Below are 15,157 nucleotides of genomic sequence, written 5' to 3' on the forward strand. Positions count from 1 at the left end.
GTTGCAAGTACCCGATTCAATCCCCACAGCCTGCACTCTTGGATTCTGAGCAAAACCCTTAACCTCACACTGCTCCCCGGGCACCAAACAATAGCAGCCCACTGCTCCCCAAGGGGATGGTTCAATGTAGAAAGAGGATTTCCCCAAGGTGGGACAATAAAAGGATTTACATTACATTACTGACTCTGGGCCATCTGTTCTGAATCGTGACAGTTTCATTTCCACAGAACATTGAGGATTTCATGCAGTTTTAATGTTTTAACAAAGTTTTATGTATCAGATGGTGGAGAACGAGAATATAACAAACTCCTCATTTAAATTAATTTAGCAAAATGAGGCTTGTTTTATATTAATAGTTTTTGTACAGTTTGATTTTGTAAATACAATGTTGTTAAAAGTAAAAAAAAAAAGTATCTGTGGACCAAATATCTAGATTTTAGTAAAATAAATAATAATACTCATGTTAGCGATTACATGTATTTTTCTTTGAAAATACATCAAAGAAGCCGCCCCAATTGAGGTTGGAATTGCCCTTAAGTCATTCGTGTTGGTGCAGTTCACATTAAACTTTATTAATGAAAACAAAAAAAGGTCCAATACTTTTAAATCCTTACAGCAAGAAAAAGGAAAAGGAAAAAGGAAAACAATAGTAGGATGTTTTTCGCTTTGTACAGTCCAACTTGTGTTACACAGTAGGTTCTATAAGTAAGGTATTTGCTGTTTCTTTCACTTCTAAAGTGTCAACTCCCAATAAACATAGCTGATCAAAATTCTCTTAAGGGGACATCAAGCCATGTGTCCAGCCTTAGTATGGATATAGTATGAATCAAGCATTTTTTAGCCCTCTAATCAATGAAGTGCCTCTCTGACAATAAATATTAGCACAGTGTTTGCTCTGCGTCCCTACAAACAGAATCCGGTAATGGGTTTTATACTTTTTTAACTTTGCCGCTTCTGAGAAAAGTAATTCTTACACAACTCAACAAACGAGTTATGAAAAGCAGCTTTGTCGCTGCAACAAATAGTTAGATTACAGCTGTCCAGTAAAGTTAGACTTTTGAACGTTTCACTCCACATGCATTTAAATGAAAGTCTAAAGATTGTTTAAACTGCTTAGGTATATTTTAAAATTGTGCAACTATGTACACAATACTAAGAATTAGTGATTCCTGATTTCTACTACAGACAGCTTTTATCCCATTCAGAATGAGATTGTCCAATACTAAGTCCCATTTGTCAATGACCTCATTTATAAATAACAGGGTGCATTTGAAAAACCTTATCACAACTTAACCTTCAAAACCTGTTATCTTACAATTAGACACATGTATTGGCATGTGATAGGAATTGAAGGGTGCTCCTCCCTTGTCTCAGTGACAGGCTATGTAATGCTGTCCACTATATAACAGCTCTTTTGACAGGATTTTTATGAAAGCTGTTAGAAGCTCTCTCCTCTTTCAACAACCTACAATTTATAACTGCAAAATGGGAAAAGCACATGAGTGTAACAGTGATGCCAGAGGCAAAAAAAATGAGTTTAGTTTGGTCCGGGTTAAAAGTACATGGAAGAGCAAATTAGGAAAAAAGATCAATAAGAATGAGGCTGAATGTGTCTCACCTGCAAAAATGTAAGTATGCCTTTCAATTACTTAGAAAATAATTGAAGCTTAAGATTTTTGAATAGTGCATGCTTTCTGCTGAGCATAGATTTGTTTTGCTGACGCAAATAGGAATTTTCTTGGTCATGAAACACTAAACCTTGCTATATTTATTGTCTGGCACAAGCATGCCGATTTTTACGAAACAAGGTAAGAAAAACCTTCACTAATGAGAAACACAGTAACAGGGTCTGCACAATTGAGTTTTTAAAATAAAAAGATTTAAACAAAACCCCTAAATGTATTTATTTTATGTTAAATAGAGGGGCTCTTAATTGGGTTGCAATAAAGATTCATAAGGAAAAAAATAGCATGATGCTTACAGTACTTAGAGGTTTAATTGTATGAATGAGTATTGCAATTATGAGTGAAGGTTGATCATGGTTTTAATTGAGGTTCTTTAGGATTCATAATCCTAAGAGCTGCAGCACTTGTGGGTTTCAGACCTTTGATAAGAGGCATTTATATTTATAATGTGGAAAAATACAAATACAGCAAAATTATGAATCAAAATCAAGGTATTTGAAAACACTGGCATTCCTAAAAATCAAATTTTGTTAGTTTTCAGTAGGTAGGTTTGAGTTTTTCGATTAGTTAGTTGTTTGTCTTTAGCCTTAAAAAGTAAAGTTCAGGTTGAGAGCATAGGAATTATTTGTTTTATAGCGTTATTTTCCTTAACATAAAAAAAAAAATTCAACAATTTTTAAAGATTCTTTTCCTCTAAAAACTAACAAAATGAATGTGTATCTGTGTAAGTTTTCATTTAAAAAAGGTATCCCTTGTATACCCTACAGTAATCTAGCAGGAAGAATGGGTGTATATTTTTATAGGATTGTTTTTTTTAATTGAAACATAGCAAAACATTTTTATATTCAGAATATTACTTTTAGAATTTACTCTAAGGGAACTAATGCCTTAACTGACAATTTAGGCTGTTATCTCTTGGTTTGAAGGTGTGCCAAGTCCACCCGTAACCTTGCATAAGTGCCTTAGGAAGTCACGATACATTTTGCACGGCTGGAAAAGGATTCACTTTGTGTGTGGGTGGGACGAGGATCATTTGAGTTCATTATTCACTTGCATTAGTACTGAATTAATGCATAGTAAAAAAAAAAAAAAAAGTATTATTAAAGAGGGAAAAAAATACTAACAATACAAAATTGTATAAATATCTCTATAATAACTTATATTTTTACATGACGTTTCACCTTGATTCATATTTTATAAGCTTGGCAATCTGTAATGACCTCAAGCCAGGAGGCTTGAGGTCCATCGTTGTTTGTACTTTGCAAACTCTGTGCTCTTGCTCTCTGTGCACCACATTTAATCTAATAGTGCTATTTATTCAGAAGCAAGAGTGAAAGGAGGTCATTTAAAAATTCTCTCTCCAGGAGCAGATTTCCTAAACCAACAACAACAAAAGGCTAGAGGGGATTTTTTTTTTGTGTAACAAAAAAAAAAAAAGAATTTGTTTATAATAACAAGATTAAATCTGTAATGCAAAAAAAGAAAAACACTCCAGTGATTTTATTTTAAAGCCAAATTAATCTTTACTATACAAAAGTCTACATGAGTGGAATTGTTTTTAGCTTTTATTTTTCAAATTGAAATAATTTTAACTGTTTATCCAAGGGATACGTGTCCGAGGAGAAATATGCAATTATTTAATTCCTACACTTTCCCACAAAGCAACTGTTGAGTTCATAACTGTTCAATAGCCGAAAGGTTTTTTCTTTCTTTTATTTTTTTAATACTCAGTGAATCATACTTGATTGAGGTTGAACTTGGAATAAGTTTCAACTTAAACTGTCAGCTTGTGCTGACATGTTGTGCAAGAACAAAAATGAAGATATTATGCTGTTATGCATTTCCATGTCCCACAGTTATTTGGAATTTGTTCTGCCATACCCACAATCAAGCAGATTGATATATATATAAATATATATCCGCCAGCCTTTGTCAACAAAAGTTTTCATACTAACACTGTCAAGTTGGGGTCTAATCTTCTAACCCACACGCAGAAACACTGAAGAGACAGGAAAAATAGTTAAAAGGTTTATTGACAATGTTTTCAGAGAAATGTGAACGGCGTCTTGGTTCATCAGAGGGAAGGAAGGAAAGCAACTAGAGGAGGACAGAACGGTTAGAGTGGATCCAGGAAACTTTGTGTTTAACGGCGGTCTGGGTTAATACCTGCTCAGGGGGTATTCTGACCGTTAGGGGGGGAACCTTGAGGGTCCAGAGGCTGATCGGCAGGCAGAGGGCTGAGGGCAGAGGCAGAGACGGAGGCTGAGGCGGAGGGCAGACAGGCAGGTTCCAGGCAGCGAGAGTTTTCTCCAGGAGTTGACTGATCACCAGATATGTCAGGATCTGAGAGGCAGAAGAACACAGAGTCAGAGAGTTTCTCAAAAAATCAGGAAAACAGATCAGATTTAGCTGGCTCAAGGTTTGATGGTACCATTACTGGCAGAGAAGTGTCAGCCTCCTCCTCCTTAAAAAGCCTCCAGATGAGCAGATGGGAAACAGGTGTGCAGAAGTCAGCTCACGCCCTCAGGAGGAAGATCTCAGGCTCCCTCTGGTGGAGAAAGGTTGACAAGCCTCAGGATCCCAACAAACACATAGTCTTTGTTGTCTAGCTGATATAACAGTAACAGACCTAGCAAGATTGGCAAAAATAACATTGATCCCACTAATATGAACATTTACAGTTTGAGCTGAAAAACAGGGGCTAGTGATCTAACCTGCTGGCATACTAGCTGCAAGCTTTTTACACTCAAATGATTTCACATCTGATCGCAAATGGCAAGAAAATTTATAACCTAATGAAACCCAACTTAAAAGAAATCCAAACTAGCTCTTGATTTTAGTAAACTGGAAAACAACATCCAGTTTGTTAATAGACCTGCCCTCCTAATTTTTCTGAAATAAAGACTGAGTAATATATAATTAAATGTGTTTTCTCTGTCACACCAACAAATATATATTTTGTTCATCATCCATCCAAATTTTATATTATATATTTATATTATATATAAAGTTAGGTCTAAAAAAAATTCACTTTTTCTGCCCGTAGATGCTGGAAGCATGTCAGCTAGGGCAGCTGAAGCCACAACCACATGATATTATATTTCTCCTCAACAGTTTTAAAGAAAAGAAAATACACAAAATATCATATTGACATTCTGATTTTTATTTCATGGGGGATCAGTGGAAGCTTTGAGCATGTGTCACTCATGTTTAATGGGAAAACAGGGATGAGTCGCTTGGCCCTCTGACTCCAGGCACAGGCTGCAACTGCTGCATCTGAGTCCCTGTGTTTTGGAGGAGGGAGAGGCTCACTCATTAACTCTTCATTGCAGATGGTCAAATAACAGCATGTATTGTTATCAAAGTCTCCAACAAGGCAGGAAAAGGTCACTAGATTTGTAGTTGGAAAAAAAGTCACTTGAGGGGAATGAGAAGGCTGAGTTGACAGCAATGAGACTGCACTTTTTGACATACCTAAAATCCTGAAACACAGGAATATACATCTAATTCTAGTGCCACAGTAATGGTGTTACTATAAAAGGTTGGAAGACTTTTTACATGTGTAGAACAATACATTTATAATGCTTTTAGAAGAAAATTACAGGGCATTTAAATAATGCTAAAATGCAATTTGAAAGAGTTGAAATGAATAAAATAAAGGTCAGTTTTAAAGGGTTAGGTCCCAGACCTTAGAATTAAGGTTTAATTTTACCTGAATCATCCTATATGTACATTATAAATCATATTTTGTGACTCATGTTAAAAATAAGTATGCGTGTCTTTGTTTAACAGCTATGAAAACATCACAGAAAGGGGATCTTCTTGGACTGTGGTCAGCCCAATCACTTTCACTTACAAGGTCACCGAGACTCACGGTTTACTAGACCCAAGCAACGACACTCTTTTGTTTGGCCACATCACCGACCCCCAGCAGTTGCAAGAAATAAAAATATCAAATAAGCCCATTAGACGTTTTTTGGTCATTGACCAAGAGGTCTTTAACATCTATGGGCCAAAGCTCACTGAATACCTCACGGTTAACAATGTTGTGTACAAGATCTTAGCTCTTCCAACCAATGAGGAGAGCAAATCTATGGAAACCGCTCTGAAGATCCTTGATGATGTTAACAACTTTGCCCTTGACCGACGAACGGAGCCAATCATTGCCATTGGTGGAGGAGTTTGTTTGGACATAGTGGGGTTGGCAGCTTCATTGTACCGGAGACGCACCCCTTACATTAGAGTCCCCACAACTCTTCTGTCTTACATTGATGCCAGTGTAGGGGCAAAGACAGGGGTAAACTTTGCCAACTGCAAGAACAAGCTTGGGGCTTATATTCCACCTGCTGCTGCCCTCCTTGATTTGTCATTCATAGCAACGATTCCAAGAAGACACATCTCCAATGGGCTAGCAGAAATGCTAAAGGTAGGATTTTCTTTATCTTTTTCTGTACTCCTATTTTATTTATTTTTGTTCGAAAACTGCCGTTAAAGGACTTAAATTGAATTTAAAACTGACACATTGGGTCTTCTATACTGTAAACAGACCAGAGTTTTTCATAACCCCTTGGCCTTTTATGCAGGCGAGAATACACTCTGAAGAACCCTGTTAGAGACCAATCAACAAGACTATCATTTTCATGGTATGTTAAAAGAAAAGAAAAACCTGTATGCTAAAATTCACTTTTTTACAAACCAAAATCATCAATTAGTTATCCTGCCCCTAAAAGCAGCACGCATATAATGGTTATCACTGTTTTATTAATCCAGTGTCAGATTTATTGTGAACTTGAGACAAAAACTTGAGCAAAATGTTAAATAAACACCTCCTAAACTCAGTGATTTTTAAGTAAATCACATATTGCATAGATCAGTATTCTCATTAGAGCATTTCCTTTTTTTGTAGATTAACCATCAAAACCAGCACATATTAGCTTATATAACTAGACTTTTACAATTGTTGAAGTTTGCCTGCCGTTAACCCCTAAGCCACAATCCTTTGGATGTCACACAATGCAAAATATTTCCAGAGCCAAATATTTCTGTCCAGTATGCTGTATGTAAGGGGGAGCTTTCTTTCACAGCCAGCTGGCTGGCAGTGTGCTGAAATAGATTGTTAAGGGGCAGTTATTCATTCAGCCAGAAAAAGTGCCCTTTAATAAAAAAGTCAAAAAATTATAGGAGTTGCATCATCAACCTTTTTGGCAGTTTTGAAACAAAAAGTGTGTTCAAATCTTATTGTTTTTAAAGCTTTACATTTGCCTCTATTAATAAACTAAGCCCAGTAAAAGTTTTGGCTTCGAGTTTCATTTACTTACTAATAGTTTCTTTAAATGCAGATGGCTTTGATGAAACATCAAGGGCTCTTCGAGCTTCTCGAGGAACATGGCTGCATGCTGTTAGATACAAAATTTCAGACTGACAGCACTTTATATGGGCACAGCAACACTGATGCTGCATCACAGACAACCCGTATAGCTATCACAACAATGCTGGAGGAGCTTGCCCCAAACCTCTGGGAAGATGATCTGAACCGCCTGGTGGATTTTGGCCACCTCATAAGCCCAGCATTAGAGATGGTAAGTTCTAATAACTGACCAATCTGCATCTTTCAATGTTTTTAACCCTAAAATATGTAGATTTCGATTTTTAATTGGCCTTATTCTCTTAGCAGTCTGCAGCTGTATGATATAATTATTCTTATAAAATATCCACTGTGATAGAAATTTCTGATTTGTGTTTGCTTGGTAAGGTCATTTGAATCAAACTAATTAAAATCCAAACAGTTTGTTAGGCTTGAAACAAACAATAAAAATAGATTTGCATTAGATCAGTGCATTGACCAGAATTTCACAAAAATTATCTTGTTGATATCTTTAAGCTGAACTGAAATAGAAAGAGCTGTACTGTACTTAACTTGTAATTTGATTATTTATATATAGAACTTCTAAAAATAAGCCTATATTTCATATAAATGTAGTTAAATGATATATAACGTTTTATTGTGGGATTGTAGATGCCTTTATTGGTTTTTAAGACGTATTTTAAAGTAGAGACATAATTTAGAAATAAGAAAATGTTCTTTTCTATACTCACACATATCAAGCAAAGCTGCCTGGCCAGGGATTTAAGGTAGAACATTGAAAAGTATTAAACACCTTTCTGTTTTACAAAAAAATGTCCAGAAATGATGACACTTAGTCGTAGTATAATTTGATTCAGTATGAATAGATCTGACTATTTCTTTTATTTGTTTTTTTAGCTGAAATAATGCTGGTGTGGGTCAAAATCCTATATAATTTGATTGCTTGAATAATAAAACTGGAGCATGCTATGTTAAATAAAACCACTTAGTGAAACTTTACAGGTTGATGGAAGAAGTACTTGTCTTTCTGTAAATGTCACTGAACAGCCCAGCAGTAGGACAACAAAACACTCTCTGTGGGCTTTGAAAGACAAACTTCAGTATTTTCACAAATGCAAAATGTCAGTTGCTTGGCATAATTGATCTTTTTTCAAAAACAACTACAATCACACAGTGGCAGAACCTCTCTTGCTATTTAGCATCAGTGAAATATGAATACAATAATGTTTGCTGATGTACAGCTCATCAGGTAAGGGTGCTGTATTGATAACTAGTTAACCATATTTTAATATATATAAATAAACAGAATTTAAATGTTGAAAAATGACCATTTAAGTCTAGATATCCTTCAGCTTCTCTTGGTCCTTTATGTATAATGTTATACTTCTATCTTTATTTCAGAAAGTTCTTCCGTCCTTACTTCATGGTGAAGCAGTGAATATTGACATGTCTTATATGGTATACGTGTCCTGTGAGAGTGGCCTTTTAACAGAAGAAGAGAAGCAGAGGATCATCAGCTGCATGGTTGGCCTGGAGCTTCCTGTCTGGCATGAGGAGTTCACTATGGAGCTGATTCAGAAATCTCTGCAGGACAGGCTTAAGCATTCTGGTGGCCTGGTCAGAATGCCACTACCAGTCGGTTTAGGGCAAGCAGGTAAGAATTCAAATATCGGCCCAAACTATTTTTAAAAGTTGCCTTTGGTTTAATGTTGTGAATTATAGTTTGTCCTTTTGTTTCCCTTTGCAGAAATCTTTAACAACACTTCATTTGATACCCTGCACAGAGCTTACATCAAGTGGTGCGAGGAGCTGAGTGTCTCTTCTGACAGCACCTGTGATGTTTGATTTACACATCCTTTATCTGCCTCAGGGCAGTTCCAAAAAAATGTACTTTCATTTTGAGATGTAAATGTAATATACTTTACTCTGCTGCTGCATGGTTCACTTGGATGGGTAAAAAGGTGTTGTAGTTAAACAGCAAGTTTAGAAAGTATGTCTTTCGTATCATGGCCACCAAGGGCAAAGGGTTCTGCTTTATTTACATTGACAGTATTTCTATTGAATGGCTTAGACTGAGCTCCATTCCATCATTCATAGAAGCCGTTTTCTTTAAATAGTACATTGAGTTGATTAAAACGTTAATTTCTTTATTTTTATGATGGTGTATGCGCAGAAACAAGATAATTTGCTTCAAATTTGCTGTGTTTAAATGCTTTTTCCTGATGTCAAGTATACTTTCATACAACAATAAATACTTTTTTTTAATACCCAGAAGTTTGTCTTTTGTGATAATGTGATGAAATATGTTGTGCAAGTTGGGTAGCAATATATAGCCATTATATGTTGGAGTGAAGACAGCAAAAATAATTGCATAAAGTGAGGAAGTATCACAGAAATTTAGTGTGACTTGTCCATTGCTACCAATTGCCTCTGTGCGGGTGGCCAGGTTCACCTGCCCCACGCACAACAGGACACAGACTGTTTGGGATTCTATCTTCCTGAGAAAATTATGGAGGCTGAATGGATCCACAAACTTTTAAGATCAGTTCCTTCCTTTGCAGCTTTTAAAACCAGATTCTGATTATTTACTTATTTTTCAGAGGTCTAAAGATTTCTGATGTCTTAACATTTTGTAAGACTCATAATTAAAGTGTACATAGATTTAGAGGCTGAAAATGGTGTATGTAAAAAAATAAATAAATCTAGATTTATAAAAACAGAGGTTTTAGAGAGGTGATCTAGAACTCAGTGACCAGCTTCAGCTTTCTTTTTTGTTACATTCTCTTAGCCCTTGAAAATTATATTCTTATAAATAATACAGTTCCACCAACTCATTCTGATAGACGATGTAAAATTCTTGAAAGGAAAGCCTTTTTTTTCTCCTGGGGCATAATCACAGGGCTGTGTAATCTCAAACTGCTCTGTAATTCTCTCTGGAGAGTTGGCACCACCTGCTGTTTATTTCCACAAGTGTTCTCAAACTAGTAGGCTGAGGCAAATACAGTTTATCTTATCATTCTCACAATCTCAGTTAAAAAATGTGATCTAACTGGACTAAGTCTATGTTTACCTGAAGGGCTTTTCTTGCTGTCATAATTGATTCATCGAACTTCTGTTATTGTGTTTTCGGGTGAAAAAACTCTGGCTAGAGTTAGGTAACCAATTGCGAAACATATTAGGAATAATCCAGAAACTCTGCTTTACAAATAAAAGCCCCACAGAGTCAACACTTATATATTTTTTTCCTTTTTGTACAGCCCTACTGGCCCTTAATTTGAAAGTGGTCTGACAAGAGACTGGGTCGAGTGAGAGGAGGAGACATAGATTAAAGATCTTTAGTTCAAGACTAGAACCAGGTTGTCGATCCATGTGCCATCATTGCTAAAGGTATCTGTAGTAAAGGTTTTTGACTGGATTTAGAACTGGACTTTGGCTTTGGTGACACTATGGGATCATTTTTCTTCCTTTGAGAACTTGACTGTGTGCTTTGGGTCAACTCACACCAATATGGAGCACCCTGGAGGAGACCTTCTCCTAGGATGTCGCTGCCAGAGAGGTATCCTGAGAGTCTGCCATTCCTGCTGCTAAAACTGAACCCTATTGAATGATGCTACCACTATCATGCTTAACTGTTTGAATGACATCATACCTGGCATTCACACCAAAGAATTTATGTCTTTATCTCACCAGACCAGAGAATTCTGTTTCACATGATCTGAGACTCATTAAGGAAAGGCTTCCATCCGGTCATTTTACCATTTAGGCCTAATTGGGGGATTGCTGCAGAGATGGTTGTAATTCTGTAAGGTTATATTCTCTCCACGGAGGAATGCTGGTGCTGGATTCTCGTCTAAAACCCTTTTCCCATATTGCTCTGTTTTGCCAGCTCTTATAGGAATCTTGCTGGCTCCAAACGTCTTCCATTTACCGTACCAATGGTGATAACTCTGAGCAGTATTTCAGTATCATTCCCCAAATTTGTGCCTCAAAAGAATCCTGTCTTTGGAAAAAGATTTTCTATAGACAATTTCTGGAACTTTTGCTTGGTGTTTGCACTAGGACATACGCTTTGAGACCTTAGACAAGTGTGTGTCTTTCGTATTTATTTCCAATCAACTGTATTCACCACTGATGGAGTCAATTTAAGCTATAGAAACATTTCAAGGGTAGTCATTGAAAAGAGTAAGCATCATAATCCAATATGTAACCTCATGGTAAAGGCTGTGTTTGCAGCAATATATATATAAAAAAAACTTTTTTTATATAATAGTGTAAAGAATTTGAGCGAAATATGTTAATATAATACCATTTGTAATAAGGCTGTGACATCACTACTTTAAAAACTTCAGTGAACATTTTCCTGGTGCATATCTGTATGCCTTAGTGTGTTGGCAATAATACTGACATTTACAGATGAGCAATTAATCATTGCTGACATGTCTAAAGCCTATGATGTAGCTTAACAGCCTGACCCTCCTACAAATCCATCCTCAATTTCTCTGCTTTATTTTTTGGTCTTTTGGGGGGATTTTTTTTATTTTTTATTTTTTTTAGTATCTAACTTTTCTGACAAACTTTTAAGGCCCTTTATTCAGAGATGTGGATTCAATAAGTCATTCCCATGCAGTGTATTGGGTTTGTCTAGCTGCTGAACCAGGTAAGTCCAATCTGCACAATTTAATTCCTCATGCAGATTGGACCCACCTGGTTCAGTGGCAGGGGCAGAATAAATACATGATATAAAGGTGACTTGTAGCATCATATCTCCCACCTCTGCCTATGATAATAGGTTGAATTTACACTGAGTTTAAGACTCCATTCACACAGAGATAAGATTATTCGCTCCCAAAGACATTTGTAAATTACAGCTGTGCATTCAAATGGAGAAAAAAAAACTACACATTTTTAAAAACTGGATCTGAGAGCAGGTGAACTGCAAAATCCAGGTCTTTATGTTTCAGTGTGTATGTGCAATCTGTCTTTTTTTCAAAGATGGCTCTCTCTAACCTGTATACAACCATGATGCTGTATTTACCAGCTCACATGAGCTGCCTGAGCCGTGTTCATGCCTGTTGTTTTCCTCAGTGTTTTTTTTTTGTGTGTTTCTGTGAGCGTTACGGCGCCACCAAAGGGTCCGGCACATGTACCGCAGCGTTTTCAGTTTTTCCATTTGTATTTTATTTCTAAGTCATTCATAATAGGATTTGATGATCATCTTTGTGTGGACTAAGCCTATTAATCTGGGGGAATGTTGTGAGTTCATGCATCCCTGGATCAAAGGTAGCCTATAGAACATCAGTGCTCTGCCATGAGGACATCCTTCTCTGAGTTACCTCATTTTATTTCTTAATTTATGACCAATATTTAACCATCCACCTGCAAATAAAGAGTCCATGCTTTATGAGTTCCCCAAAATGTCTAATTATTATTAGTCTATTTATTAAACAACATAGCCATGTATCATCTGCTCAAGCATCAAACTTGCTGAGGGGAGTAAAGACCTTCCAAAGTGCTGCATGAGATTAAGTGATGTCATTTTTGGGTCATTGCACAAATATTAAAGTGTCGGTTATGTTCATTCTGTAGTGTGCATGTGCAGCTTACATTTTAAAAGGTACCGAAGCCACTGTGGGATCATTTTTTTTACAGCTTATGTTAAGAGTCATTGAAATTAACAGCTGCCAGCACCTCTACTTTAAAAGGCCGTATGGATAACTGATTTATTAAGATTGTTTATACAGATTTATGTTAAATTATTGATAATTTCAAAATGATTAGATGCAATGGCACAATTTATTGCAAATCATCTAAATATGACCAAATATGGACAAGTGGTATCTGGAGGGAATAAAAAAAATTAGCCTAAATAAATGTCACATAAAAACCTTTTACTAGGTTCTTTGTTTGATCGGATTGCCTGATAATTTGCAGAAGATCAGGCAAATAAGGAGTTTACACATTCCACATGTACAAACACACATATAAGCCTTATCCTGCTATTTCAACAACATGACACTTATATTATGCACTTTTATGTATAAAGCATGGTAGCTGTCTTAAAATCAACAGTACAACAGCTCATAAATGCAAATATTAAATAACAAGGAACACTTCAAAATTAATTTAAGTTTCCTGTTACACGTTTGTCAAGTATTTTCTAAACAGTTCATAAAAATTAAATGAGAAAGTAAAAACACCAGAGAGAGCGTCTTAAGAGTCTTGGCTCACAGTAATATAATTACATCAATGAATGAAAATAAAAAGACTTTATGTAAAAACTCTTTTAACATGAAATTTACCAGAGAGTTCCTTTATGCATAAAAAAACACTTATGACATAGGGCTAACATCCATGATCTTTCTCGTCCATACTAGAGCTAGAACTGTGGCGGCTGCTGACATTGTGAGAAACGTCTGGGGACATGGAAGACAGGAGGGGGTCACTTGGGGAAACTGGCCCCAGGCTGTTGTCCCTAACCAGCTCTTTCATTTTGCAGGTCCTAGAGTTTCCGTAGGAGTCCCCAGCATCTGCAGGGATGTGGTCAAAGGTAATGGTGCCATTGTTGAGGTCCAGCGTAGTTGGTGGAGACATTTCAGGCGTGCAGTTATGCTGGTAGATGTCAGATGGACAGTCCCCAAGAATGGGCTCCTGTTTGATGGCTCGTGCCATAAGCTCTGAGGTGCAGACTGAGGGGGATGATACCACTGTGAGGCCATGAGCCCGGGCTTGGATTTCCAACTCCTAGGCAAAAAAATAAATAAATAAAGTTGTACATTAATCAGTTGCATATATTTCTAGATTAACAAAAACAAATACCTTAACCTCTCCATTCGTTATCTCTACCTGCTAATTATCTTCTAATCAGGCTCACATGGAGCTGCCTATCACCTGCTTTTATTGGGTGACAGGAAAGGTACAGTTCCTGCCCAATGATTAGCAAAACCTTTAGTGTTCAGTGTATTAAGATAGTCAAATAAAGATATGGATCCACTATCTAAGATTTAAAAATCACACAACATTGCTGGTCATGGCAGATTTAGAATGTTATTTAGAAGACATGTTAGCGACAAACCAATGTCTGTCATTTCGGCCTGAATCCATTTAAAGAAAAGTATCAACGTCAAAAGAGACCGAGACTTTACAACAGGACATGAAGTATCAACCAACTTCAGTAAATTCCAAGCTAATTTATGTAAAGGTATTAATTCAAGGAAACAGAAAGGATAATGAACTTTTAACACATATGCTCAGCAAAATTTGCTCATCCCACAGGAGCATGTAGCAACTGTGGACAGTTGCTTACATTGTGTTGTTGGTTTTGCAGCAATTCCTAACCCTGAGCGTGCATGCAGTGACCTTAGAGAGGAAAAACCTCCCTTTTAACAAGAAGAAACCTCCAGCAGAACCAGGCTCAAGACCCTAAAACTATCATAACAAATTTGTTTTCTCATTTCATACTACCAGACACCCCAGACATTGCATTGATCCCTGTGTGTCTGTTAGAGCTCTGTGTTGCTCCATAAACTGCTTCCTACTGTCCGACAATAAGTTCTTCTAAATGTTGCTGCCATTACAGGTAAATATTGGTAACATCAAACATTTGACCAGTCAAATAACCAAAAGACAATTCTGGCAGTTTTTTACAGACAGTTTGATCACTCACTGACTTTAAATATTTTTAAAAGATGTTAATCATATGTGTCAAACTCAAGGCCCGCATGCTGAATGCAGGCCACCATGGCAATGTCTCTGGTCCAAAGCTGCCAAAAAAGGCATACACGTAGAATATCATAGTATAGAAGCATATGTGCTGGTAAAGTGTACACAGTGGCTAAAACTATTAATACCAGAGCAATATTCTCTTTGTAAAAAAATAAATACAAAAAAATCACCAAATAAAAATTTCAATTTATAAAGCATTTTAAAGACTTAAGAATACTGATTTTGTCTGATATATAAATGAGAATGAGCTTCTAGGGCAGTTGGTTGCATTTAATATCATTTAGGCATATAAGAGTCAAAGGAAAACAGTGAAATTCATGCCCAAATCTTTAGTTTTTTTTTTTCAATAATAATAATAATAATAATAATAAATGAGATGACACCT

General features: G+C 36.4%; 2 protein-coding genes across 4 annotated transcripts in view; one reads left to right on the forward strand and one right to left on the reverse strand.

Annotated features, from left to right (window-relative positions):
• Positions 1-1,426: 1,426 nt before the first annotated feature.
• LOC107082342 (2-epi-5-epi-valiolone synthase-like) lies at positions 1,427-9,174 on the forward strand. The gene is made up of 5 exons (XM_015370962.1): positions 1,427-1,628; positions 5,478-6,111; positions 7,025-7,264; positions 8,452-8,704; positions 8,798-9,174. The coding sequence occupies exons 1-5, from the start codon at positions 1,429-1,431 to the stop codon at positions 8,893-8,895; spliced, it is 1,425 nt and encodes a 474-aa protein (XP_015226448.1). The 5' UTR covers positions 1,427-1,428; the 3' UTR covers positions 8,896-9,174.
• A 3,255-nt stretch (positions 9,175-12,429) lies between these two features.
• The window catches only part of LOC107082335 (microphthalmia-associated transcription factor-like), a 35,091-nt gene continuing 32,363 nt past the window's right edge, over positions 12,430-15,157 (reverse strand). For 2 of the 3 annotated variants that reach the window (XM_015370953.1, XM_015370954.1), the window contains one exon: positions 12,430-13,791. In XM_015370953.1, the coding sequence (XP_015226439.1) occupies positions 13,393-13,791 (399 nt within the window). In that variant the 3' untranslated portion in view covers positions 12,430-13,392. The remainder of the gene's footprint in view (positions 13,792-15,157) is intronic. The other variant, XM_015370952.1, reaches the window with a different exon arrangement.

This window comes from Cyprinodon variegatus, unplaced genomic scaffold (genome assembly GCF_000732505.1).
Source record: "Cyprinodon variegatus isolate N-32 unplaced genomic scaffold, C_variegatus-1.0 Scaffold51, whole genome shotgun sequence".
NCBI lineage: Eukaryota > Metazoa > Chordata > Actinopteri > Cyprinodontiformes > Cyprinodontidae > Cyprinodon > Cyprinodon variegatus.

Coding starts and splice junctions, on each gene's coding strand:
- LOC107082342 (XM_015370962.1), top strand. CDS start 1,429: ATGAAAGCTGTTAGAAGCTCTCTCCTCTTTCAACAACCTACAATTTAT. Junction 1,629..5,477: donor TGTGTCTCACCTGCAAAAAT/GTAAGTATGCCT, acceptor TTTGTTTAACAG/CTATGAAAACATCACAGAAA. Junction 7,265..8,451: donor TAAGCCCAGCATTAGAGATG/GTAAGTTCTAAT, acceptor TCTTTATTTCAG/AAAGTTCTTCCGTCCTTACT.